Source organism: Dromiciops gliroides, chromosome 4, assembly GCF_019393635.1.
Source record: "Dromiciops gliroides isolate mDroGli1 chromosome 4, mDroGli1.pri, whole genome shotgun sequence".
Taxonomy (NCBI): Eukaryota; Metazoa; Chordata; class Mammalia; order Microbiotheria; family Microbiotheriidae; genus Dromiciops; species Dromiciops gliroides.
The window spans coordinates 130,873,830-130,900,226 of record NC_057864.1 but is presented as its reverse complement, the minus strand read 5'-3'; the positions used below and the strand labels follow the sequence as shown (position 1 = coordinate 130,900,226).

At 35.4% G+C, this 26,397-nt stretch overlaps 1 protein-coding gene across 1 annotated transcript in view; it reads right to left on the bottom strand.

Annotated features, from left to right (window-relative positions):
- AHCTF1 (AT-hook containing transcription factor 1) overlaps window positions 1-26,397 on the bottom strand; it is a 115,228-nt gene that overhangs the window by 42,002 nt on the left and 46,829 nt on the right. Inside the window, exons 7-20 of the mRNA XM_044004193.1 lie at window positions 20,035-20,119; window positions 18,667-18,817; window positions 17,885-18,017; window positions 17,588-17,769; window positions 16,762-16,823; window positions 15,836-15,964; window positions 13,071-13,161; window positions 12,890-12,979; window positions 10,398-10,538; window positions 8,082-8,186; window positions 6,811-6,904; window positions 1,831-1,954; window positions 1,617-1,673; window positions 890-1,036 (exon numbers count right to left, since the gene is read on the bottom strand). Coding sequence (XP_043860128.1) covers window positions 890-1,036; window positions 1,617-1,673; window positions 1,831-1,954; window positions 6,811-6,904; window positions 8,082-8,186; window positions 10,398-10,538; window positions 12,890-12,979; window positions 13,071-13,161; window positions 15,836-15,964; window positions 16,762-16,823; window positions 17,588-17,769; window positions 17,885-18,017; window positions 18,667-18,817; window positions 20,035-20,119 — 1,591 coding nt within the window. The remainder of the gene's footprint in view (window positions 1-889; window positions 1,037-1,616; window positions 1,674-1,830; window positions 1,955-6,810; window positions 6,905-8,081; window positions 8,187-10,397; window positions 10,539-12,889; window positions 12,980-13,070; window positions 13,162-15,835; window positions 15,965-16,761; window positions 16,824-17,587; window positions 17,770-17,884; window positions 18,018-18,666; window positions 18,818-20,034; window positions 20,120-26,397) is intronic.

Genomic DNA, 26,397 nt, shown 5'->3' with positions numbered 1-26,397 from the left:
ACCCTGGGCAAGTCACTTAACCCTCATTGCCCTGCAAAAAAAAAAAAAGAAAAGAAAAGAAAAGAAAAGAAAAAAGGGCTACTAAATCACAATGGCAAAAATATAAATTCCATTTATATTCCAACTCCCAAGTTAGTTTACTGTCCATTTGAGACCAGGTGTGATGAACCCACATGTTAAGTAGTTAATATTAGTGTTAAATATGTTACTCAACAATTCATCCTGTCCTTAATTGAAAAAGTTAACATTTCTGCTTTCAAAAGCTAAATAAGAACCACAATCTTGGGGTGGCTAGGTAGCACAGTGGATAGAGCACTGGCCCTGGATTCAGGAGGACCCGAGTTCAAATCCAACCTCAGAAACTTGACACTAACTAGCTGTGTAATACTGGACAAGTCACTTAACCCCAATTGCCTCACAAATAAAACCAAAAAACTACAATCTTTAAATTCCTATTATATCTAATTCCTAGTCAAATCGCAGATTGTGGGGAGGGCAAGGGTAGGAAAGCAATGCCTTATAAAAGATATTTTTTAAAAATCTAAATAAAACAATCTATAATCATTTTTGTGCACGCATGTGTGCCACCCACCCACCCACCCACACACACACACACACAGGTTTTTGGAGCCATGAGTTCAAGTCAAAACAGTATAAAACTCAACAGAAAAGTAGCAAGAGTGTGCCACATTAATTTTTTTATGATGTTGAATATATTTTCATTATATCAAATGATATTGAAAACCTAGCAAATTTCTACCTTTCCCCACACCAGTAATTATCAATCAATAAAAAGCAGTTTATCTCATTGTAATCTGTTTATTGACTATATCTAATTTTCTGGAAATTTAATTTCAGCTCACCTAAATGAAGAAAATTATATACCTACCTCATAGTCATTATGATCTATAAGCCAAAAACCTTGAATAAGCTTAACCAGACCCCAAGGTATTGCAAAGGCAGTTGGAAATGATTCAATTGAAGTATCTGTTTTATTTGGAAAAGAATATATGATATCAAGCAGCAAATAAATGGTCTTGAAATCTTGATTAAGGATAAAAACATAAAAAATAGAAATTTCCTATATGTTCTTAGTATAGTTATCGGAAAGCAGACATAGGTGTGTGACTAATGATCTTGTCATTAGATTAGTGATACATAAAGGAAATGCTCTTTTTTTTAAAAAAAATTCTTTTAAGGAAGTATTTTTATTGTTTCAGAAACCCAACATAGTTGTATCTAGAGTTTATAACTGATCTTCTTTATAGCAGGAGTATGTGGATATTAATGCTTTAATGTCCTGTCTCTACTCTTTTTCAGCAGTATGGTGAAGTTAAATAGAGGAGCTGAAATAAAGCATAATTTAGGGTCTTCCTGATGTTAGCTGGCTTAAGAAATGTAACAGAGAAATATGTATAGGTCAAATTCTGCTTGTTCAGTCAAACAATGCTAACTAAATCTGAAGACTTTCCTTACTAGGGTAACAGGCTCAAAAACAGTATACAAATAGGTTCTTGAAGACATTTTGGCTTACAATTTCCTGTTCAAAAATGTGTTACTTGATGTCGTATGCCATGTTTAAGACCAAGTTGGTGATCTAATTTTTAAAAGGATACGATAGCATGTTTATTTGTTTCATCAATGTTTTCCAGTAGGTATACATCAAGAAGGGCCTACAAAATAAAGGGGAAAAAAGATTTAGCATCCTCTCTCCCAACCACAAATGCTTTCTCTTTCTTCCCAGTCCAATGTCTAGGCATAGGAAAATTTATTTATTCCTATATCACAAGTGTTACCGTTAGGAACTTAAAAAAAGACCGCAAAACTTACGTGTAGGCTAGCAGGAGGATATTTTCCTGTGCCTCCTTCATCCCGTTGCCACAACTTCTCAATTCGGTCCCCTAACTGGGAAAGCATTCCATCAATCATCAAACAGTCCGAGTTCCACTTCCCTCTGAAATGAGGACAACATAAAAGGACTGTTAGTTATAATGGTCTTCAATCAAATTATTAACATTCAGGTGCCCAGTTATTAACTATACTGAAAACAGTCAAAATGTTCCAGGGTGACAGGTTCTAGATATAGGTTCCAGAATTTCTCCAGCTCTGCAATCAGCAATTCAAGGTGTAGGGGCCCTATGATGAACATGGTCATTGCAATTAATTAACCTAAAGCCAGGTGTCATTATTCTTATAAATCTGAATCAGTTCCCTATGTATCACAGAAATAAGACCTTTATTAGAGAAATTCACCACAAAGATTTTTCTACCCGTTTGCCTGCTTCTCTTCTAATTTTAGCTGAAGAAATTTTGTTCATATAATACCATTAATTTTATGTAATCAAACTACCTGGTTTATCTTCTAAAATCTTCTCTGTGCCTTTTTTGGTCAATTTTTCTATGCATAGATGTGAATTTATGTAATTTACACACGTGTGCACACGCACATACACACACAATTTAATTTATTCCTACTTCCTCTAACCTGTTTATCAAGTTACTCTTTGCGTGTAAGTCATATATGCATTTGGAGCACTTGATATACAATGAGATATTAGCCAATATAGTTTCTGCCAAACTGCTTTTTAATTTTCCCAGGAATTTTTTTTTTAATACCGACCCCAGTAACTGTGGTCTCTAAGTTTGTCTAAGTTTATCAAACACTGTGCAACTGAGCTAATTTGCTTCTGTACATTGTGTGTACCTAATCTATAAGACTAATTTACCTCTTTCATGCTTTTTTTTTTTTAAAGTGAGGCAATTGGGGTTAAGTGACTTGCCCAGGGTCACACAGCTAGTAAGTGTTAAATGTCTGAGGCCGGATTTGAACTCAGGTACTCCTGACTCCAGGGCCGGTGCTCTATCCACTGCGCCACCTAGCTGCCCCCCTACCTCTTTCATTCTTAACCAATACCAAACTGTTTTTATAATTACCACTTTGTAGTATAGTTTGAGATTTGGATCATTAGGTCCCCTTTCCACTTGAAATTGTTTCTTCAAATTCAATTCAAGAAATAGTTATTAAGTGTCTAATAAGTACCACACATTGTGCTAAGTGCCGGGGAGGCTAAAGACTCATGGGACTTATAATGTAATGATAGATTCAGATGAATTTCATTATTTTTTCTAGCTTTCTAAAATAATCACTTAGTAGTCTGATTGAAATGGCACAGAACAAGTAAATTAATTCAGGAATTCTCATTTTTATTATATAGGGCCTGCCTACCCACAAGCAACTAAAATTTCTCCTTTTCTTTAGATTCTCTTTAATTGTGAAAAGTTTTGTAGTTGTATTCACATAGTTCCTAAATGTCCTGGCAGGCAAACTCCCAAATATCTTATACGTTCTGTAGATATTTTAAATCTTTCCCTGTTGGGTTTTGTTGCTAATATATAAAAATGCTCATGATTTCTTTGGGTTTATTTTCTATCCTAAATTTTTGCTGAAGTTATATTTGAATTATTATATCGACTCTAGTATTCTTTTTTTTTTGGCGGGGCAATGGGGGTTAAGTGACTTGCCCAGGGTCACACAGCTAGTAAGTGTCGTGTCTGAGGCTTGGATTTGAACTCAGATACTCCTGAATCCAGGGCCGGTGTTTTATCCACTGCGCCACCTAGTCGCCCTGACTCTAGTACTTTAAGCAACTATCAGATCATCTACAAAAAGATAAAAAAGATGTCTCTTTTTTTGCCTATGTGTATTTCCTCAATTTCTTTCTGGCTTCTCTCTATAACTAGCAATTCTATCAAATAGTAATAATGATGACACCTGTACTTTACCCAATTTCATGGGAAAGGCCTCTAATTTGTCCCCATAACAGATGCTAGCTCTTAGGTTTAGATAGATTCACTTATTACGTTAAGAAAAAAATCCATTTATTCCTATGCTTTCTAGTTATTTTTATTTTTTAAAAAAAGAATGCATGTTATCTTCCCAAAAGCCTTTGCTCAATCTACTGATAAGAATCACAAGATTTTAGGTTTTTTTATTATTAATGTGCTCTTACTATGTTGATAGTTTTCCTGCTACTGAAACAAACCTGTTTTCCTGGTTCCATGGTGAACTTTGTTAATATTTTATTTAAAAATTTGGCATCAATATTCATTACAGATACCAGTCTAAAGTTTTCCTTCTCTGTTTTAATTCTAGGCATCAAGATCATATTCATATCACAGAAAGAATGTGGTAGGACCTCTTCCATTTTTCTCAGTTTACCCAATATTGGTATTAACTTCTTTTTACTGTTTAACATGTAAAATATGCTTGCAAAATCCATTTGGTCCTGGGTTTGTTTTGGGGGAGCTCATTTGTGGCAGAAGGAGACATTGGGTAATTCCATTACTACCTTGTTAAATTTAATAGATGAATTTTGTTAATCTTTAAAGAAGTGGCTCCAAAAGGGAATTTTATTTTGAAGTACTAGCAGTTAAAAACTTCTGTAAAAGTTTCTATCCGATATTTTCTTTTTTTGATATGGTAGCTACTGAAGTATGCTAAAAAGAATTCAAATAAAAGTATGCATCTTGCAAATCCTAATTTCTTAAATTTTGGGGTGCGACCACCATTTGTGGTCTAAATGTAGAATTCGTGAAAAATTTGCCAACAGTAAAAGGTTACATATACATATTTTGGTGTACTTTTTTTTGGAGGGGGGGGCAAAGGGGTGGGGCAATGAGGGACTTGCCCAGGGTCACAAAGCTAGTAAATGTCAAGTGTCTGAGGCTGGTTTTGAACTCAGGTCCTCCTGAATCCAGGACCAGTGCTTTATCCACTGTGCTACCTACCTGCTCTACATATACCTATTTTACCTATATACCTGGGAGTTGTGTAAAAATTTCTCAGGCAAAAGGGGGATGTGAGTGGAAAAAGTTTTAGATGCCCTGTTGTAAACAGCCAAAAATCATCAATCATAATAATTGAAAAATTCCTCCAATCACAATAATTGAAAAATTCCTTTGACTTTGTGGAATGAAATGTTAGATATAGTCTCGCATTATAAAATAGGAAATCTAGCCACGTGATAGGACGTTAAAAACACATTTATGTAATGGAGAAAGGATTGGGCCATGACTCAGAAGGCCTGAGAGTCTATCTTTTCTTGGTCTTATCAGTTAACAAGCATATATTCAGCATATACCATATGCCAGGTATCATGTTAAGCACTGGAGATGTAAGTACAACGAATAAAATAATCCCTCCTCAAAATGAAGTTACATTATAATGTGGGGTATAAATAAGAAGTACATCCATGACTGTGCCCAAAGGTCTATGGGGCTGTGAATACCCTTTGACCCAGTAATATCACTACTAAGTCTGTATCCCAAAGAGATCATAAAAAAAGGAAAAGGAACCACATGTACAAAAATATTTATAGCAGTTCTCTTTGTGGTGGCAAACAACTGGAAATCGAGGGAATGCCCGTCAATTGGGGAATGGCTGAACAAGTTGTGGTATATGAATGTAATGGAATACTACTGTGCTATAAGAAACGATGAGCAGGCAGATTTCAGAAAAGCCTGGAAAAGACTTAAGTGGACTGATGCTGAGTGCAATGAGCAGAACAAGGAGAACATTGTACACAATAACAGCAACATTGTGTGATGATCAACTGTGACAGACTTAGCTCTTCTCAACAATACAATGATCCAAGACAACTACAAAGGACTCATGATGGAAAATGCTCTCCACATCCAGAAAAAAAAACTTGTGGAATGTTTTTTGAGTTTTTTCCCTTTTGTTCTGATTCTTCTTTCACAACATGACTAATGCAAAAATATGTTTAATGTGATTGTACATATATAACCTATATCAGGTTGCTTTCTGTCTTGGGGAGGAAGGGAGGGAAGGAAGGGAGAAAAATTTGTAACTCAAAATCTTATGAAAACAAATGTTGAGGGTGCAGCTAGGTGGCGCAGTAGATAAAGCACCAGCCCTGAATTCAGGAGAAGCTGAGTTCAAATGTGACCTCAGATACTTGACAATTACTAGATGTGTGACCCTGGGCAAATCACTTAACCCTCACTGCCCCACAAAAATAAATAAATAGATAAACAAATAAATAACAAAAAAATGTTGAAAACTATCTTTACATGTAACTGGATGATAAAAAAATACTTTTAAGATTAAAAGACAAAAAAATAGGGCAGCTAGGTGGCGCAGTGGATAGAATACTGGCCCTGGATTCAGGAGGACCTGAGTTCAAATCCAGCCTCAGACACTTGACACATACTAGCTGTGTGACTTTGGGCAAGTCACTTTTAACCCCAATTGCCTCACCAAAAAAGAAAAAAAAAAGAAATCCCCACTATAACCTACCAGACAAGTGGTATGTCTAAGGATAGGCTTTGAACCTAGACTTAGATTACATAGGCAAGTCACTTAACCCCAATTGCCTCACCAAAAAAACCCCAAAAAAACAAAAAGAGAGAGAAAGAGAGAGAGAGAGAGAGAAAGTACATTCATGGACATATAGACACACCTACACACGAAAGTTTGGGAGGGAGAGGACTGGAAACTGGAACAGTGGGAACTAGCAGTTGGGAGGCTTAGGAAAGGCTGAACATAAACTAGATATGTAACCCTAGGATTGTTTTCTATCTATGTCTCAATTTTCTAATATGCAAAATGAAAAAAGGGCAGAATAAGATGATTTAATATCTCTTCTAACTCTATAGAATGACAAAATTTAAATCTTTCCCCAGAAACAAGCTTAAATACTTACCGATATATTGAATCATGATATGAGCTTTCAGTGGTAACTGAATTTTAGCAATAATTTTTGAAAAATTTGACTGAAGGAAATGTACCTTGCCAAACGCTGAAGCTTCTGTCGACGACTGGTATAGTAGCTCTGAATTACAGGGTAGTTGTACCATAATCGTGACAACTGCATAGGATCATCTAGAAATTTTTTAAAAGTAATTTTAAAAAGGTATTATTTCTACAAAATTCAAACTATAGGTATTCTACTTAAGAACAACATTCATCTATAGTTTTACTACAATTTTTACTTCATGCATTTTGTAGATCATTTTAAGGAGTAAAAGAATTCTGTAAGTACTTTTCTATGTAAATGTCCAAAAGACAACTTAAATGTACCAAGAAAATTTACAGAATAATTTATTTTAAACCACTGTAAATCTAGTGATCTTTGAAATGCTCCCCCAACCCCTGCACCAGAAAATGACAATTTAAAAGCAACAGGGTCCTCAAAATGTCTCCCAACCCATTAATAGAAGCATTTAGCAATATAACTGCTATTTAATAAGCCTTTCAAATATTTGAAGGTGTGGGGGTAGAGTTAGTACAAATGAAAAATCTGTCAACGGCACTTGGAAAACCTGTTAAGAAAATATTGTTAACTTTATACCAGTGTATGTCTAGCAGAAAGTATTTTCATTTTACCTCCAGTATAAAATTTAACCACTTTGAATCTTAAACCATAAAAGCATTCAATCGCAGATGTATAGATTTCATCAACTGATCCAAACCCTCATTTTGTTGTTGAAAAAGCTGAATCCAAGAAAGGTTTAGTGACTCACACAAGATCACCTAGCTAGTATGTGGCAGAAAGAGAGTTTATATACTTGCCAATACTAATGATTGTACATAGGAACTCCATAGAGAGATATACAGATGAAAAATTATATTAAAAGGAGTTTATTATTTTCCTTGACTTGCTATAATGATCATAATAATGACAACATATTGGTACTTAAATGTTTAAAAAGAAGTTTTCTCATACCAGCCGTGTGAGGTAGGCAGTGCATATATTTTTATAATCTAACAAATTAAGGGGACAGACTCAAAGAAGTTAAGTGACTTGTCTAGAATCATATACCAAGTAATTATTAGAGCCAAGACCTGAATCCAGAACTGAATTTCAGTGTAGAGTTCTTTCTACCACCTAGTATCACTACTAAAAGATAGTTAACTTGGTATCAATTTTCAAATCCACTTTCTGTCAGAACATATCATTTAAACAAATAGTTTAAGTTAATACATTACATGCTTCATTGTCTTAAGTGTATACAAGTTTATTAACATATTACTGAATAATTATTTTTTAAAATCTTACCTGAACCCTCTGGCAAGAGACCAGAACGAGAAAACCAAAGAACCACTTGTGCATATTGAGAGATAAGGTTAGTAACCATCTGCTTATTGGTTAAGTCCACCAGACCTGTAAAGAAAGGTTCATCAAAAATGCTTTACAAAAATGCTTTATTTTTATAAAAATACCTTTAAAAAAAAAAATCTGTTAATGTGGCTGGTCATACTAAAACCCTCAAATACACAACCTAAATGATTATATGGCTCTTGGGAAAAAAACAACAAAAACACACCAAAAACAAGAAGGTATTTTGGCAGCATGTGATTTATCTGGCATGTGATATGGATAAAATATATAGAAAATAACAAAATTCCTAAATCCGTGAAGCCAGTCATGGACAAATACTTTTATAAATCTAGGACAAGGGAAATTGCTTAACTCCTGCAAAATACAAGTCTTCTGATTAGATGATCAGTGCTGTGAGAAAAGATGAATATGCATACAGGGACGGCATGGAAAGACTTACATGATCAGATACAAAAAGTGAGTAAGCAGTCAAGAGAAATCATATCCAAAGACTACAAGAAGGTAAATGGAAAAATGACTATCTCAAAGAAATCAAAAGCTAATGTTGCAGAAATACAAAAAATAAATAAGAATACTATTAAAAAAGGGAGACCTCCTCCCACTGCTTTTTCAGGGCAACAAATTTCACATCGGTGGAACACTGGTATATATTCTTAGACTTTCTTCTTTATTTTGTTCAATTTTACTGAACTTTTTCTCTTTCTCTTTTTTATTTTTCTTAAAATGTATTTGGTGTCATTCTGGAAACCAATTTGAAACTATGCCCATAAGGCTATAAAACTGCCCACCCTTTGAACAGGCAATGCCGCTACCAGGACAGTATCCCAAAGAGATTTTTTTTTAAAAAAAGGGGTATGAGGGGCAGCTAGATGGCGCAGTGGATAGAGCACCGGCCCTGGAGTCAGGAGTACCTGAGTTCAAATCCGGCCTCAGACACTTAACACTTACTAGCTGTGTGACCCTGGGCAAGTCACTTAACCCCAATTGCCTCACTAAAAAAAAAAAAAAAAAAAAAAGGGGGTATGTGTATGTGGGCATTTATAGTAGTCCTTTCAGTGGTGGCTAAGGATTGAAAATTGAGGGGATGCCCATCAATTAAGGAATGAATGAACAAGTTGTAATAAAATTGTAATGGAATCCTTTCAGTGGTGGCTAAGGATTGAAAATTGAGGGGATGCCCATCAATTAAGGAATGAATGAACAAGTTGTAATAAAATTGTAATGGAATACTACTGTGCTATAAGAAATGATGAGCAGAATCATTTCAGAAAAACCTGGAAAGACTTACATGAACTGAAGATAGTACACAGTAACAGCAATAGTGTACAGTGATCAACTGTGAATTGACTTAGCTCTTTTCAGCAATACAATGATTCAAGACAATCTGAAAGGGCTTGATGAAAAATGTTGTCTGCCTCCAGAAAAAGAACTGCTGGAGTTTGAATACAGACTGAAGCATACTGTTTTTCTCTCTCGTTTTCTTACACAAAATGACTAATATGGAAGTATCTTTTATATGATTACACATGTATAACCTATATTACACGGCTTCACCATCATCAGATTGTTTACCATCTCAGAGAAGGGGGAAGGATAGACTTTAGAATTCAAAAACAAAACAAAAAAACAAACAAAAAACCAACCCAACAAATTGTTTTTAAATGTAATTGGGGGGGAAAAAGAAATTATTCTTAAAAATGTATTTGTTGTTAGAAAGGATGGTTGGGGGAAGGGGGAGAAATAAAGGATAACAATAAAAATTTAATGAAGGGGAGGACGGGTGGGAGAGAGAGAATCAGCACATCTAGACATTTTGGACATGTAGAAATTCAATTCCCTTCAATGCCATAGTCTGTAATATATCTTAGAAGATGGTCTGTTTATAAAATGTTTATTTGAAGCCTTCTGCTATTTGGAGTTATCCCCCCCCCATTATGTATTAGAAACAAGAATATCAGCTTCTAAATATGCCCACACATTAATGACAATTAAAGAGGCCTTAAAGATACAAGCTTCTGCCATATACTATAGAACTTATTAAGTTAGGAATTTTCTGATATCACTTTCCCCATTAACAATTCTGTCTTAATAGTCTAATACAAATCAATAATTACATAATTACATGATAGTGGCTTATCTTGTATATCTCCCTCTTTAAATACAATATAGCCTAAGAAATAAAATACAATATTTTCCAAAGATCAAGATATTGCAGTTAAAAAACTTTCCAGAAGAAAAAAAAAATGAACAAACCTCTCTCAGTAAGCTCTTGAGCCTCTGATAAAAAGCAGTTTAAGACTGTGCTAAGGTTGCTAAGAAGCAACTGACATTGCTGAAGAGACTGGATAGTTTGTGGATCAATGAAATGACAAGAACCATCAAATAATGAAGCACCTGTTGAGGGTAATATAACACATTGGCTTAAACACAATAAATTAGTAGAGTTAGCAAATTTAAGAATCAAAAAGTCAGCTTGACATCAATTTCGATGAAAAGAAGAAAAAAAACACAATTGTAAAATATATGACCTCTTAAATCCAGTGCTATCATGGGATCATAGATAAAAGGATCATGGATTAAGTGTTGGATGAGATCTTTGAGGTCATTTTCTTCACTTCTTCATTTTACAGATGAAGAAACACAGTCTCATACAGCTAGGGAGTGCTAAGACATAGGTATTCCCAACTACAGGTCAGGCGATCCAAGTTCACCACTCTGCTGCTATAAAATAGCTATCTCTTAAAGGTTATTCTATTTAGTTTTGATGGTATCACAATTTTAACTCCTTTCTCTGAAGCTATCAATATTTCTGTAATAGGATGATGTTCTTAAAGTAGTACTACCAAATTTGCTTTGTGAAGAGATAGAAAAGAATTAGCTTAGAATTCAAACTGATTCTACATACAGGTGATAAAACTACTCTCAGCACCCAGCTCTTTCCTAAGCCCATTTGAAGGAATCTAGGCATTATCCTGGCTGTAACCATAAATGGATGCAATGCTCTAGACTCAATTTAGGGTATAGTGAGTCCTTGGTTATGTGAATCTATCAGAGAGAAGGAAGACTAGTCCAGAGAGCTCTATTCCTAGAAAAGACCTTCAATTTGGGAACTCAAATCAGTGGCTAAGAATCTAGAACTAAAGGTCATTCTAAGAAATGATGCTTTATGGGGCAGCTAGGTGGTGCAGGAGATAGAGTACCAGCCCCGGAGTCAGGAGGACCTGAGTTCAAATCCAGCCTCAGACACTTGACACTTACTAGCTGTGTGACCCTGGGCAAGTCAATTAACCCCAATTGCCTCACCCCCTCCCTAAAAGATGCTCTTGTTGTAACAGAAATATATTATAAATGCTTCTCAATTTATTAAGTTTTATTGGCATCATTCTAAAATAACCTAGTTTAACTTATTAGTATCCACTCAATACCATTCTAAGATCATGGGTAAATTGAACATTTTTTTAAAAACATGGAACATTCACTTAATTATTAATGTAGAATGGATGTTAGATAATTTTTAAAAGCTACTATTCAGAATAGCATTCTTATTTTACAAGTTGCATTCCTCATCAAAACAAAAAGAAACACCCAAAAAACTATGAAAGGGATAATATGAATACTGTCATTTTTTTTTTTAGTGAGGCAATTGGGGTTAAGTGACTTGCCCAGGGTCACACAGCTAGTAAGTGTTAAGTGTCTGAGGCCAAATTTGAACTCAGGTACTCCTAACTACAGGGCTGGTGCTCTATCCACTGCGCCACCTAGCTGCCCCCGAATACTGTCATTTTTAAAAATGAGAAATCTGTGAAATCTGGATTAACTGACTTGCCCAAAGGTTATATTGTCTGTAAATATCAGTACCCAGATTCTAACTGAGATGTTTCAGGTTCAAATCCTTTTAACAACACTGTTTTACCTTTTACACTGTTTTACTGCTAAAAGTAATAGAGAGAGAGAGAGAGAGAATATAACAGGAACACAACTTCTGTGTAAAGAATGCCAATCATTACTGTAGCAATCTAATTTAGATGGTTTCAATTTATATATCATATATATATATATATATATATATATATATATATATATATATATTTATTTATTTATTTATTTATTTATAAAAACATGGTTTCTAAGATGCATCTTAGGGGCTATATTTTCATTAACTATAGACAACAGAATTAGTTTAAACAAATTTTAACTTAAACTATTTACTATATTTTTATAGATAAAAGGTGATTAAAATAGCTTCTTTAGCATTTTAACATTTCCTAAGGAGCATAAATTACATGACCTCTTAGGTCCCTTCTAGCTCTCAAACTATGATCCACTATCTTTCCACCTGATATTTAATATAATTGACATTTTTGAGAAGTATTAAAAAAGAGGAGTGTAGGGGTATCATTACACAATTTTTAAATACTTCAAACTTGATCCACTAACTTGAAAGGTTATTTCTGAAGTTCTCATAAATAAGCAAGCAAGAAGAATGTTTTATGTATCTAATCTAAAATGTACTGTGCTAGGCAATAGGACTATAAAGACAACAAAAACAGCCCCTGTCCTATCAAGGAGCTTAATTTTACTGACAAATAAAATTATATTTAACTTAAAAGCTAAGTGTGCCACAAACTGATCATTTTTTTTCAAATTATAAGACATATCCAATTCTAGAATAATGAATTCTTAGGTTCTAGGATTTTCAAACTAGATCCTAAATTCTGCACCAATTCCAGATTTCAAATACTTACATATCCGATCCAATTCTTCTTTTGTAAAAATCACTTTATTCCATGTCCACTCAAGAACAAAGCGCAAATTAGCAGCAGAACTTGGTTGTTCTTGTTAACAAAGGGAGAGGGAGAAAAACCATTAATATATTCCTTTTAAAATATAAAAAGAATATTAATATTCCAAAGTAAAAAGCTTTACCTTCTGTTGTCCATCTTTTGATGCATCCAGTCAGGAGTCCTAAGGAGCTTGTATGAACAGCTGCAGACAATATAGCTTCTAACTGTTCTTCCTAAATAATATTAAAAAACAAAACAAAACAAAAAAATTCTAGATGTTGAAATCACTGAGAAAGGTAAAAACGTACAGTTTTTAATGCAACAATTTAGGATAAATTTCTATCAGTGTAGAAGTGCTTAGAACTTGTATGAAATTGATCAAAAGTCTTCATTAAATAATGACAATGGATATCCTCAAAGGAAGGCCCAATTCCCAGCAGGATTCACAGATTTCTAGACTTCCTCTCACCCCAAACCATTTGTCCATTAAGCCCCAGAATAAATTAGGGGGGCAAACTTGTTTTTTTCCAAGTCCTGTCCCTAGCACCTTTTAAAATTAGACTTAGAAATCATCTGTTCCTCCAGAACACACCAAAGGAACCCAAAGATCACTACTAGAATACTGGGTATTTAGGGTATTTATTAAGTTATGACGAGGAATGAAGCCGCCAAGATTTTTTTTTTTAAAAAAAAGGTACCATTTTACATGTCATAAATATGTCAAAGCAAAACAATAACCTTACTTTCATTCAAAGCTACTCTCTTTGCTTGAGATGTTTCCATCTTAGTCCTTCAGCCACCTATCTATCTTTCTTGCTATGATTATTTCCATGAGACTTCTTTTCTAAAAGGCCAACTATAAGATGAACACAAATAGGATCTCAGTGAGCAAGCAGATTTCAGAAAAACCTGGAAAGTCTTAAGTGGATTGATGCTGAGTGAAGTGAGCAGAACCAGGAGAACATTGTACACAGTAATAGCAACACTGTGTGATGATCAACTGTGACAAACTTAGCTCTTCTCAGTGATAACAAGGATCCAAGACAACTACAAAGGACTCATAATGGAAAATGCTCTCCACATTCAGAAAAAAGAACTGTGGATTCTGAATGCAGATTGAACCACTGTTTGTACTTTTGTTTTTGTTTTTTCTTTTTTGAGGTTTTCCCCTCCTGTTCTGATTCTTCCTTCACAATATGATTAATGCAGAAATATATTTAAGGTGACTGTACATACATAACCAATATCAGATTGCTTTCTGTCTTGGGGAGGAGGGAGGAAGAAAAATTTGGAACTCAAAATCTTATAAAAACAAATGTTGAAACTATCTTTACATGTAACTAGAAAATAATAAAATACTTTTATGATTAAAAAAAAAATTTTTAAACCAAACAAATAGGATCTCAGAACTAACTAAACACTAGAATACATTTTAAATACCAATTCTGTTAAGAATGAACTGAGGGGCAGCTAGGCGGTGCAGTGGATAGAGCATCAGCCCTGGATTCAGGAGGACCTGAGTTCAAATCCAGTCTCAGACACTTAACACTTATTGGCTGTGTGACCCTGGGCAACTCACTTAACCCCAATTGCCTCACCCCCCCCCCCAAATGAACTGAGCTAAAAAGACTAGAGTAGCAAGAAAGAACACAAAGGGAGTCAACTAGGATAAGAAAATTTTCTAGTTGGGGGAAAAAACCTTTGTATCACATGCCTTTGACAAGGTGACTTAAAAAAAAACAACCAACAACAAAGAATTCAAAACCTTCAGAGAAGTTTCTTTTCCAAAAGCAAAGCTAACTGCCAGAATTAGGAAGATAGGATGCCCAAATCGCAAGCCCCTGAAATTCACACCAAACTGAAGGATTAGGAAATCCAATAAGAAAGTATACTAAATGACATTCCATACCAGAACTATGCAAAGTCAGCCAGATATCCACTGGCAATGGGAAAAGGGTCCCTCAAGCAAAGTTTCTGTATCTAGAGGCAGTAGGAGCAGAGGGCTCCTCTGATAAAGACACAGGATAATTAGAAAGTCCCAGGAATTTCAGATGGATAGGCAAGCAGGAAAGTTTTGACAGTAACATGTAAACTCTATGTAGACTTAAAAAAAAAAAAAGTAAACAGTACTCCTTGAGGGCAGGAAACTATTTCATTTTGGTCTTTATATCCCCAATGGCTAGCACATTCCTGGCTTACATAATTTTATAAATAACTGGGGGGGTGAGGGCAATGAGGAATATCTATGACATAAGCTATAGGGAGATGCTGGTGAAAAAACTCCCTTTTACCAGTACCAGTTAGCAAACGTGTGGCAACTAAAAGTTGCCAAACTGGGCCACTGAGTGTTTAAACAACTTGCAGTCACAAACTCGGTATGGGTCAGAACTGGGACCTGAAACCAGGTCTTCCTGACTCAGAGGCAGGCTCTCTTTCTACTAACTGCCTCTCTCCTAGAACATTTTCCCACAATGTTCTGCTGTTGATCAAATTTAATTTCTCTGTAAGAGGGGGCAGCTAGATGGCGCAGTGGATAGAGCACCGGCCCTGGAGTCAGGAGTATCTGAGTTCAAATCCGGCCTCAGACACTTAACACTTACTAGCTGTGTGACCCTGGGCAAGTCACTTAACCCCAATTGCCTCACCTAAAAAATAAATTCTCTGTAAGAACTGTTATACTATCTTCAATAAGAATAATGATTTATACTGAATTTGTAACACTTTTATAGATACTTTTTATTCTATTACTAAGTCACAAATATATGAATAATTCAAACCAAAAAGCACCTTTTTTCAGGAATTATGTGTAAAATAAGTCAGACCTTTTACTGCATGGAAAGTAACTACTGTTAGATGCAAAAAGGAAAAAGGGAAAAGATTAAATACAGACATTTTAAATAGCCTCACCTGACTTAAGCTGGAAGGCTGTACATCAATAAGTCTTGGAGAAAGGAGGCCAGCCACAAGACATCTATTATAACCATCAGGGATGGCTTCATTCAAAGAAGGTCCTGATTTCTTTAAAAAGGTCAAGGTCTGAAAAAGTGGATTTTAATAGGTTCTCAGTAATCATTCAAGTTAATTAATCAACTATCATTTTAAGTAATACAATGGATGGTTCACTAATCACCATAACAATTACTCGAGTGAGTGAAATTATTTTATCATTTTGAATATAATTATCCAAATGATCTGTTCTCATTGATGGAAAGAACTGGATGCCAACCCATTCGTACCTTTCTTCCTCTGTGAGGCACTCAAATCACTTATTTCAATAAATTCTTCTCAGTGAGTCTACTAACTCATGTTCTCTTGACTTTTCATCCATAGCATATGACCAGTCTATTTATTTCTAATCAAACAACTTTCTGCAGCTTGTTCTTATATGCATGGGAGCTACTTTGTTGAAGAGCCTTCTTCAAAAGTAACAAATTTTCTGATTTTTTTTTTCAGTCAAACAATAAGCAGTGGGGGTCCCCATAATTCCCTACATCTTTCAGTCAGTTATATGATTAAAAATATACAATTTGCAATTCTTTTGAAAAATATTTGTTTATATCCATTAGACCACTTAAACACTGAGGAATGGATCTTTATCTTAAACATTTACTTAAGTCTTCTATACATTTTATATCAGTCCCTCATCAAAGACATGCAAAGATACTTTTTCCCAATCAGCTGATTCTCTTAACCTAGTTATAAATATTTTATTCTTGCAAAAGCAGTTCAATTTCAATTAGCTCCTAACATTTGTAAATCTTAGATATTTTTATAAATGTGTATGAACTATGTAATATAAGGTATAATTGTAATAGCACTAAACATTTACCTACCTCCTTCTGAAAGCCAGTGCAAGTCAAGTGGACAACTCCTGAGTTTAATAAGCAAGTAGCATCTAAAAAGTAACAAAAAAATCATTTAAAAGTTTTAAAGAGATTTGATGATAAAATTTAACTTTTTAGAAAAGACTGCAGCTAGGTGGCGCAGTGGATAAAGCACTGGCCTTGGATTCAGGAGGACCTGAGTTCAAATCCAGCCTCAGAAACTTGACACTAGCTGTGTGACCCTGGGCAAGTCACTTAACCCCAATTGCCTCACTAAAAACAAAACAAAACAAAACAAAACAGAAAAGACTTGGCAAAGTACAAAAAAGTATAAAAAACCCATTTTCTGTGAAAAGAATACCAATCCTATGGATTATACATGTGAATTTATACAAGTCATTTTAACCTTGTTCAGCCTTACTGTCCTCAACTGTAAAATGAGAGTATGAAGGCTGCTATGGTCTCTTCTATAGCTCCAAATCCATTATTCTATATTAATATAAAGTTAACTATATGAAATATTTCCCGCTACAATAAGATGATAGAATAATCATTAATTCTATATAAAATGTGCACATCATAACTATATACTTAATTTGTTCCTTAACTCTCTGACTCTCATCATAATTCAGTGAGGTATAAACAATGAAGCTGAAAAAATATCCATACAGGCATTTTGCTAAGGGAAATAGGATTTGATTGAAAAGAATTAAATTCAAATATTTAGTTTATAGAGGAAATTTTCCAGAAAATTTCTTATTAATAAAGTAAGGCACACCTCATGTTTAAACTCAGTAGTGACTTTTCCAATAGGCATAGTTAACAGAATACATACCAAAATTATAAGTACTGGGATTAAAAAACTGCTCAGGAGGTGGGTATGAAGGAGGAACACCTCGATTCAAACTTCTTTCATGTACCAAAATATCCAAGATGCAATTTGGAGAAGTCTTACTCACTACAGAATCCAACGACCACAGTGCAAAATAAGAGCAATTGTGAAGAAATTCTCCGGGCCTTAAAAATAAAAATAGAAGGGAGGGGTGGGGGAGGGAGAGTAGTAACTTACTAACCTGATAATCACAAAACAAAATTAAGGAAAAGTTAAGAATCACTACAAAAGTAGTCTTACCTTAAAGAATCTGGCATTTGTGCATGATACCAACGATTTATATCAAAAAGACCTAAATATGTAGATGGCTTTCCTTGTCCATATATATTCACCTGCCAGCTAAAGACTGAAACACTGGTGTCAGGAGACAGCACTGGGGGGGGGAGGAAAGCAACACATTTTACATATACAAAGAGAGAAATTTAACAATTCTCATTAAGCAGTGTTTATTAACTTCAGATATTAGCAATTCTCTTCCTCTTCCAATCCATTTTCCACATTTCTCCCATGATCGCATCCCTAAAGCTTAGGTATGATCATGTCACACTTAAATTCCAAAGGCTTCAGGGGCTCTTTGTTGCTTCTAGGATAAAATAACTTGTATATGTGTATTTGTGTGTGCGTGCACACGGTGTAAGAATTAGTGTGACACAGTGGAGAACTAGCCTTACGAGTCAGGGAGACTTAGGTTGAATTCCAAGTTGGGGACACATACTTGCTAAGCAACGTCAAACATATCACATCAATCTTTCAGTGTTCTAGACAAACTCACTAAATAAATAACACTTTTAAGTTGCAGAAAAAGTGCAGATCTGCAATCGCTAGTAATTCTTCAATGAGAGCACTGGTCAGGTCCCATTCTATAAAGATAATTTTTCTTGTATGTCTTAGGGGTAAGAGTAGATTAATAGACTCAGCAGTCCTCATAATGTTTAATTTCCAGGAGAATTTTTACAATTCATCTAACAGCCATAAATCTTAAATCAAACATGCACTAACTACTATAGTGACATTTTACAAACCTTCATTCATGCCTTCCTCCCTGTCGATGTGGCTTCGAAATTTCTCTATGCTCTGGCATCCCAAGAGTTTGGTGTTGCTAGTTTGACCTCTCAAAGGAGATATGCCACCTGTGAGATCTAGGCTGTATCTCTCTTCACAGTATTCTAAGCCCTGAAACATATATTCAGATAAAGTATAAATATTCTAGTTGGTTTTCAAAAGCATAAGCAAATCCATCCCATACCTAATATTCTAGGGAGTAACATCGAAATTACAAAAAAAAAAAAAAGAATACTGCTAGACTATTCCTGAAAGAAAACTGCCTCAGTACAAAAATGGTTTTATACATAACATTAACATTTTTCTACAAACTGAGGAACTGATAAGGAATATTTCTTGACAAATAAGACTATCACTAAAAAATGGTTAAAAAGCTGTATACAAGTATACTAAGATTTAAACAAAAGTTTAAATGAAGTAAAAATTATGATAAAAGTGAAAGATGCATAAAGATACATCTGCTTAAGAAGTTTGAGGAGATGAGTCACATGGAAGAAACTCACAAAACTTATCAGAAAAGGCAAGGCTGGGATACTATGGCTTGCTTAATCCTGCACTGCCAAAATAAAAGTTTAATGGAGGGGGTTCCAAAGTCTAAATGATTATGGAATCTTCCAATCTAGCCAGAATCTGGGTGATGGGAAATACAAGGATTATCTTCATTCCTGAGGGTAGGCCACTCCCTAGAATTGGAAGGGATTGTTTCTGGTGGCAAGAGCCTGGATTCATAGAACTGAAGGTTCCTCTTAGAGATTCCCACTGCCTGAGGCTGAGGTAGAGGAAGGACACAACTGACATTTAAACAGAAGACTGTTCTAGATCATACCTACCAGGATGAATAATGGAATAACCTACTTACTGAGGCAGATAAAATAAAACCCACTAGCATTAGCATTCTCATAATCCTCAGAAATAAAGCATTCAGAAAAATTCATTGAATATCTGTTTAGCAATCCTTTATACTAAAACATGAGAAATCAACAATACACAGCCCTGTGTTGAGAAATACAAAAGAATCAAAGTATATTTCAGACTTAGAAGGAAACCAAAAATTTTAAAATGAAGAGCTAGCTACCTGACTCCTGACATAGGCAAATGAAACTCAGAAAGCTTAAATTAATTGCCAAGGTCACACATCTAGTTAGTGGCTATAAAAGATTGGAAACTAGGTATTCTGACTCCCAGCCTAGTGCATAAATATAGCAGATTACAGTCACTTAACAAGCACTGATTTTATAAGACAATTTTTTCAATGGAAAAAGTAAAAACATTTAGAAGAGTGATACCTCAAATAAACTGATAATGTGTTGTCATGATTTTTTTTTTACCTCATATAGGATTTGTCCTGATGCCAAGCACTTTCTATCACCAAAGGCCAGCTGAAGCAGGTGCAAACTCAAAACGTCTCCCTCACTGAAACCACATAAAAATTTGGCTATGAGCACCCTACATGTTTTATGTACTATATGCTTCTACTATTTACAATAGAAAATCTTCACAAATAACCACTAATTTTGTGTATATGATGAACTGATAAAAACTAATACTGAATTGTCAGAAGTTAATTTTATCTGGTACATTTCAAAATCGTAAGAACTTCATGTACAAGTATAATTATTTACATTGTTTAGTTAATATAATACAAGAAATGCACAGTTTCAGTCAAGTTCATTTTATAGAATAATTCAATAGGCAGTTATCAAATTTGCTTTGTAAATAAAAACATTAAAATTAAATTTTAAAAACCACAGAATCCTAGTTGTAAAGGAAAATTTGTATCCTAAAAAGTGGTTGTTCTTTTTTATGAAAGTCTTTTTTTATAACAGAGAAGATAATTAAAGAAGACAAGTTTTATATAAATTACTTCAACGACACAAAAAAACCACCTGGTATTAGTTATATAAGACTTTTTAAAATGTATTCACTCATTGACAGCCTGAGAGATCTAAAATTCCCTGTAGAATTCCAAATTCTCTGCAGAAAGTAGTCATTCCCAACAACAAATTACAAATGTAGTCAGTTACTAAGTCTTTTTAGTCACTTTTAAATAATAAATTAACATTTAAGGATGTAATTTGGAACTAAAAATCAGCATACCCCTCCCAACACACATACTTGATTTTTTTGATGTTCACATATATCATTTTTTCAGGGCAAAAAACTCCCCTATAATCACCTAACCCAGGGAAAAAAACAACTCTTTCCCAAGAAAATAATCCAGAATTAAAAGTAGAAATGGTGCTTTATTTATTTCAGGGGTTCAATAACAAAACATTTATGCCAATAAAAGTACTGATGTTTTAATATTAATGTTTTTTTACCATGAAGAGTCTGCATACCACCTGGAAGCTTGAAGAAGCATAACCCACGTATTTTGAGAACAAGTACTGTGTCATAACATAAATTATGTGGGAGTAGTCCACTCAAGTTCCAAAAACTTTAATAGGCAACATTATTTACTGTAACACCACAGTCCTTCAAACTTAACCCAAATTATCCCTTAACTATACTACAGAAAAGTAAGGGATGGATAAGTACAAGGAAATATATTTCTAAAACAAAGGACTTTAAATTTTTGGTTATAACCTAAAAAAAAGGGAGGAGGGAGAGAGGAATAACAATCACAGTAGAATAGATTCTGAGAATTACAGGATATAGATTTAGAGCAAAAAGGCACCAGGGTATTCAACTAGTCTAGCCCAGTCAGTTAACAGATGAGGGAACAAAAAAGCACAGGGCTTAAATGACATGCCAAATTCACAGAGGTAGCAAGCAGCAGGGTGGGGATTTCAACCCACGTCCTAGGATCCCAAATCCAACAATATTTACAGTATACCATACTGTCCAAGGAGTAAAGGGTAGCCATCATCAACAAGAATGTCAGAAACAAATGAGTTATCTTTAATCATATATAAAACTATGAAGCATCCACATTTAAATACTATATGAAGTTCTGGAAACCATATTTCAAAATTAATATATAGTAGAAAAAGAGAAAGCAAACTAAAATGACAAGATGGTTAAAAACAGAAAAATAGATCAGTAGAAGAAACTAGATAAGCATGACCCCCCTTCAGTGTTAAGAGAAACTCAAGTACAAACTACTGTAGGAAAGATTCTTTTATTCCAAACAAACTGCTGAGAATGCTGGAAGAGAGTGTGGGAGAAATTAGGTTTTGACCAATATCTAACACCATATTCCAGAATAAATTCAATACTGAGTATGTGATCAAAATGCAAAAGATAACTTTTTTTCCCCCCAAAGAAAATTAGGAGAACAGAAGACAGCTTTTTCTTCCCCCCACCCCCCCAGGGCAATGAGGGTTAAGTGACTTGCCCAGGGTCACACAGCTAGTGTCAAGTGTCTGAGGCCAGATTTGAACTCAGGTTCAAATCTGAATCCAGGGCGGGTGCTTTATCCACTGTGCCACCTAGCTGCCTATCTTCAGCTTTTACTACTATAGTTAGGAATACATTTCTTTCTCTTTTTTTTTGGAGGCAATAGGGGGTCAAATGACTTGCCTATGGTCACATAGCTACTTAAGTGTCCAAGGCAGGATTTGAACTCTGGTCTTCCTGACTCAGGACCTGTACTCTATCCATGGTGCCACCTAGCTGCCCTGAAACTTCTTAATAAAAATTAAATCAAGGGGCATCTAGGTGGCACAGTAGATAAAGAATCAGCCCCGGATTCAGGAGGACCTGAGTTCAAATCTGACCTCAGACACTTGACACTTACTAGCTATGTGACCCTGGGTAATTCACCTAACCCTTCTTGTCCCACCCCCAGCTCCCCAAATCAAATCAAATCAGTGTAGCTAGAAAAAGAGGAAATGTTCAGAAGGGGAAAAAAAATTCATTAGCTTTCTTGGAAGGAAGTCTGACATCTGAGATAAACAACTGATAAAAATGACACAAGGCAAGAGCCCTCCATAAGCCCCCCATGTCATTTAATTCACTTGCTCTACCACTGTACCATTAAGTCTTCCAGGTCTTTCCAACTATCTTACAGGTAAACTTTCCTTTGTGTTACCCTACCACAACTAAAGTGAAAGGTCCTTGACAAAAGTCCCTGCCTCAGTTTTTCTATTTTATTTCCAGCACTTGGCTCACAGTAAGCACTTAAGGGTTTTTCATCCATCTAAGTTATTCCCCAATATCTGAGTGGTCAAAGGATATGAACAATTTTTAGAAGGAAAGTAAATTACCCACAGATTGCTGAAAACCATTAATAAAATAATTAATTTGTTTCATACCCTACCCTTGATGTTGTTGGCAACTAATGTTGGAGCAACTGTGGAAAGATAGGCACACAATACTAATGGTATTGCGGTGAATTCAGCCAATCTTTCTAGAAATCAATTTGGAATTATGTGAAAAATGTCACTGAATTGCTTGTACCAAGCCTTTCCTGATCCCCAAAGGTAGTGCCAGTCCCTCCTCCCCACTACCCACAACCTGCTCCCCCGCCTCCGCCAATTACTTAGGCATATATTGATTTTGTATAAATGTCTCTTCCCCTAACAGAACATACACTCCTTGAAGGGATTGTCTTTGTATCCTCAATGCCTAAAACAGTACCTAGGCACACACTACAGTAAATAATTCATAAATGTTAAGTCCACTAAAAGTTCTTATTTTAAATCCTCAACTTCAACTCCAAAGACTTCATTCTTCAACTCCATATTGTGGAGACCAATTTTTAATTGGGGAGTGCTAGCTAAGCGGCTCGCCGCAATACTGGGGCGAGGAAGGAGACCGGCAACCTCCCTCAAAACAGAACAAGATTTATTTTAACAAGAATGAACTTTAAAAAACACAAACAGGATCAGTAGGATCAAAGGAAAGAAAATAAAATGAGGAAAGTGGTGATGACTTGAGGTGCCAGAGCCCTGGCAAGGCTACAACCAGTGGGTGGAGCACTGTGCGGAGCCCCAAGCCAAATAACAATTAATTCTTTACAATATCAAAACAGTTACACATTAGACCTCATTAAAATGACTAAGCATATACTGAGCACCTATTCTGTGGTTGTTACCCCAGGGCTGATTGTGAATCTTGGACTCCACTACTTGCTTTCTTTGTGGCCCAGACAAATCTGACCTCAGTGTTCCTCAGTTTTCCCATCTGCAAATTAAAAGGGGGTGAGGTGTATCGGAATGAGTTGTTTTCTGAGGTCTCTTCCTCAATCTATAAACCAATGATCTTGAAATACTACTCTCAGACAACATTTCAAGCTTGGCTCATTGACAGATCCATAGTCTTCCAATCAAACTTCACTTTTATTTTTATAATCAGCCTTTACCACATGGTCTGCAACTATAACATAAAACCATGCTCAACACAAAGATTGCCTAACTAATGACCTACCTAATTCTCTGAGATTAAAGACTGTAAAGGCTAAAATTCTAGCTAGTCTGTCTAAAATATCTGAGTGGTCGCCAATAAATTATAAGCTTTAGCAAGAGTTAGACTTTTAAGCATTTATTAAGGAGAATAAGAATTTGGTAAAGAGAGAGAAAGGCCTGATTCCTCTATCTATTAAAGGGAGAGAGCATTCATAGCTCTGCTCTCCACCAGAGTCCACGCGAAAGAGAGTGAGTCAGAGTGCCAGGCTCCCCCTTCTTCCTCCCACATGCGAATGTCACCTCCTGACACCAAAGAAAAGACGCATGGTCTTGCCCTCTGAGACCTTCACCTCATGGTGGAGCTTTTCTACAGTAAGTCTCCAGCAGGTGGCATCATTCCAATAGTTACAAGACATACAATATAAACTTCCTTAGCCTCTCCTATTCCTCAAAAGTTTTTACCATCATTTTCAATTTTCTCCTCTTTTTCTTTGGTTATAAAAGAACAGATATTTTTACAATTCACTAAGTCCTCTACTCATGCCCTTTATTCCATATCCTCCTGTCTCCTCCAGGACCTTGCTCCATTGATCATCCTTCCTCTCTTACATTTTTTTCCTAATTCTCCTTCTCTCCTCTGGCTCCTTCCCATCTGCCCAAAAACACGTAAGATCTCTACAAATTGTTGGGAAAAAAAGACTTCTCAATGACCTAGCTTATTCATTTACCATTCCATCTGATAAATTTTTGAAATACTTGTCAACAACTGGCCTCTATTTTGTTATTGTTTCAAATCTCTTTCAAATATCCTCCTTTCACCATTCTACTAAAACACTCTCAGAAATCTCATAAGGCCTCTGATCAACAAATCCAAAGGCCTTTTTTCAATACTCATGCTTGCTGGAATCTCTTCCAAAGTGAGAGATCTAACTATTTCTCGATTGGAAACTCTCCTCACAAGGCTTTAGACATAACACATTCCACAACTAGTTCAGTTCCTACCTGTCTAACTATTCCTTTGTCTTCTTACTGGTTCCTTGTAATTTTCTTGATTTCTTAATATGGTGGTTTCCCAAGGAGTTTATCTTTGTAGCTCATCTCTTTTTTCCCCACTTTATATTCTGATAATCTCATCCGCTCTCAGGGTTTCAATGACCACCTTTATGCAGTAGACTCCAATATTTCTATCTCTAGACTCCACCTGATCCTTCTTCTGAGCTCTGGACTTGCATCTTAACCTATCTATAAATATTTGAAAATGTGACCTTTTTGCTACTGACCTCCTTGGGAAGGGGCATACATTGAGGAACTGGAAACTCTGAATCAAATACTGTATCGTTATTAATGATTTTTTGCAAATTCAAGCTGATGGGGCAAAACTATTTTTTTCTATATTTCCTTAAGTGACATGATTTTCAAACTAGAAGAGAGAAATTATTATTTGTCTTGGAGAACAAAAAAAGACAAAAATAGATTAAAGAAATAATTAGGAGACTTTAAAGATGAGAGGTACCACAGCACCACATAATACAGGGGACCCCAGGTATATAAAATAGGCATACATAACCTTTTTGGTTGCCAAATTTTTAGCAATCCCACATGGGGTCATGACCTATTGTTTAAGAAGCTTTGATATAATGTACTTCTATATGGTGTCACATATGCTGTTGATTTCTGATCTTCACTGATTTACTCTGAGATGATATTCTAGCAAATTAAATTCAGCAGTTTCTTCTTGTTTATGGAAAGCTATTATGAAGCATGCAAAGCAAATTTCACATGCTAAAACTCTTGAAACTCACAACTCTTGGGCGGTAACTGTTAATACTGTTCTCCTTATTTTGCAGATGAGGAAGCTAAAGCAGACAGAGGTTTAAGTGATCTGCCCAGGGTCATATAGCTAGTAGGCACCTTATGCTCAACAGGAACTCCAATTCAGTACTTCATCTACTGTACCACTAGATCCCTTTGATTATCAAAAAGACATGTAAATAAATGCTACAAAATCATCAATAATTAGAGGCAGCTAGGTAATGAAATGAAAAGAATGCTGGGGCGGGGGGGGCGGCTAGATGGCGCAGTGGATAAAGCACCAGCCCTGGATTCAGGAGGACCTGAGTTCAAATCCGGCCTCAGACACTTGACACTTACTAGCTGTGTGACCCTGGGCAAGTCACTTAACCCCCATTGCCCCCCAAACAAAACAAAAAACTAAAACAAACAAACAAAAAAAGAATGCTGGGCACGGGGAAGAAAACCTGAGTTCAAATCTGGATTCAGCTGTGAGTTAGCTGTGAGACCCTAACTCTGGACAAGTCACTTAACCTGTCTGCTTAAGTTTCC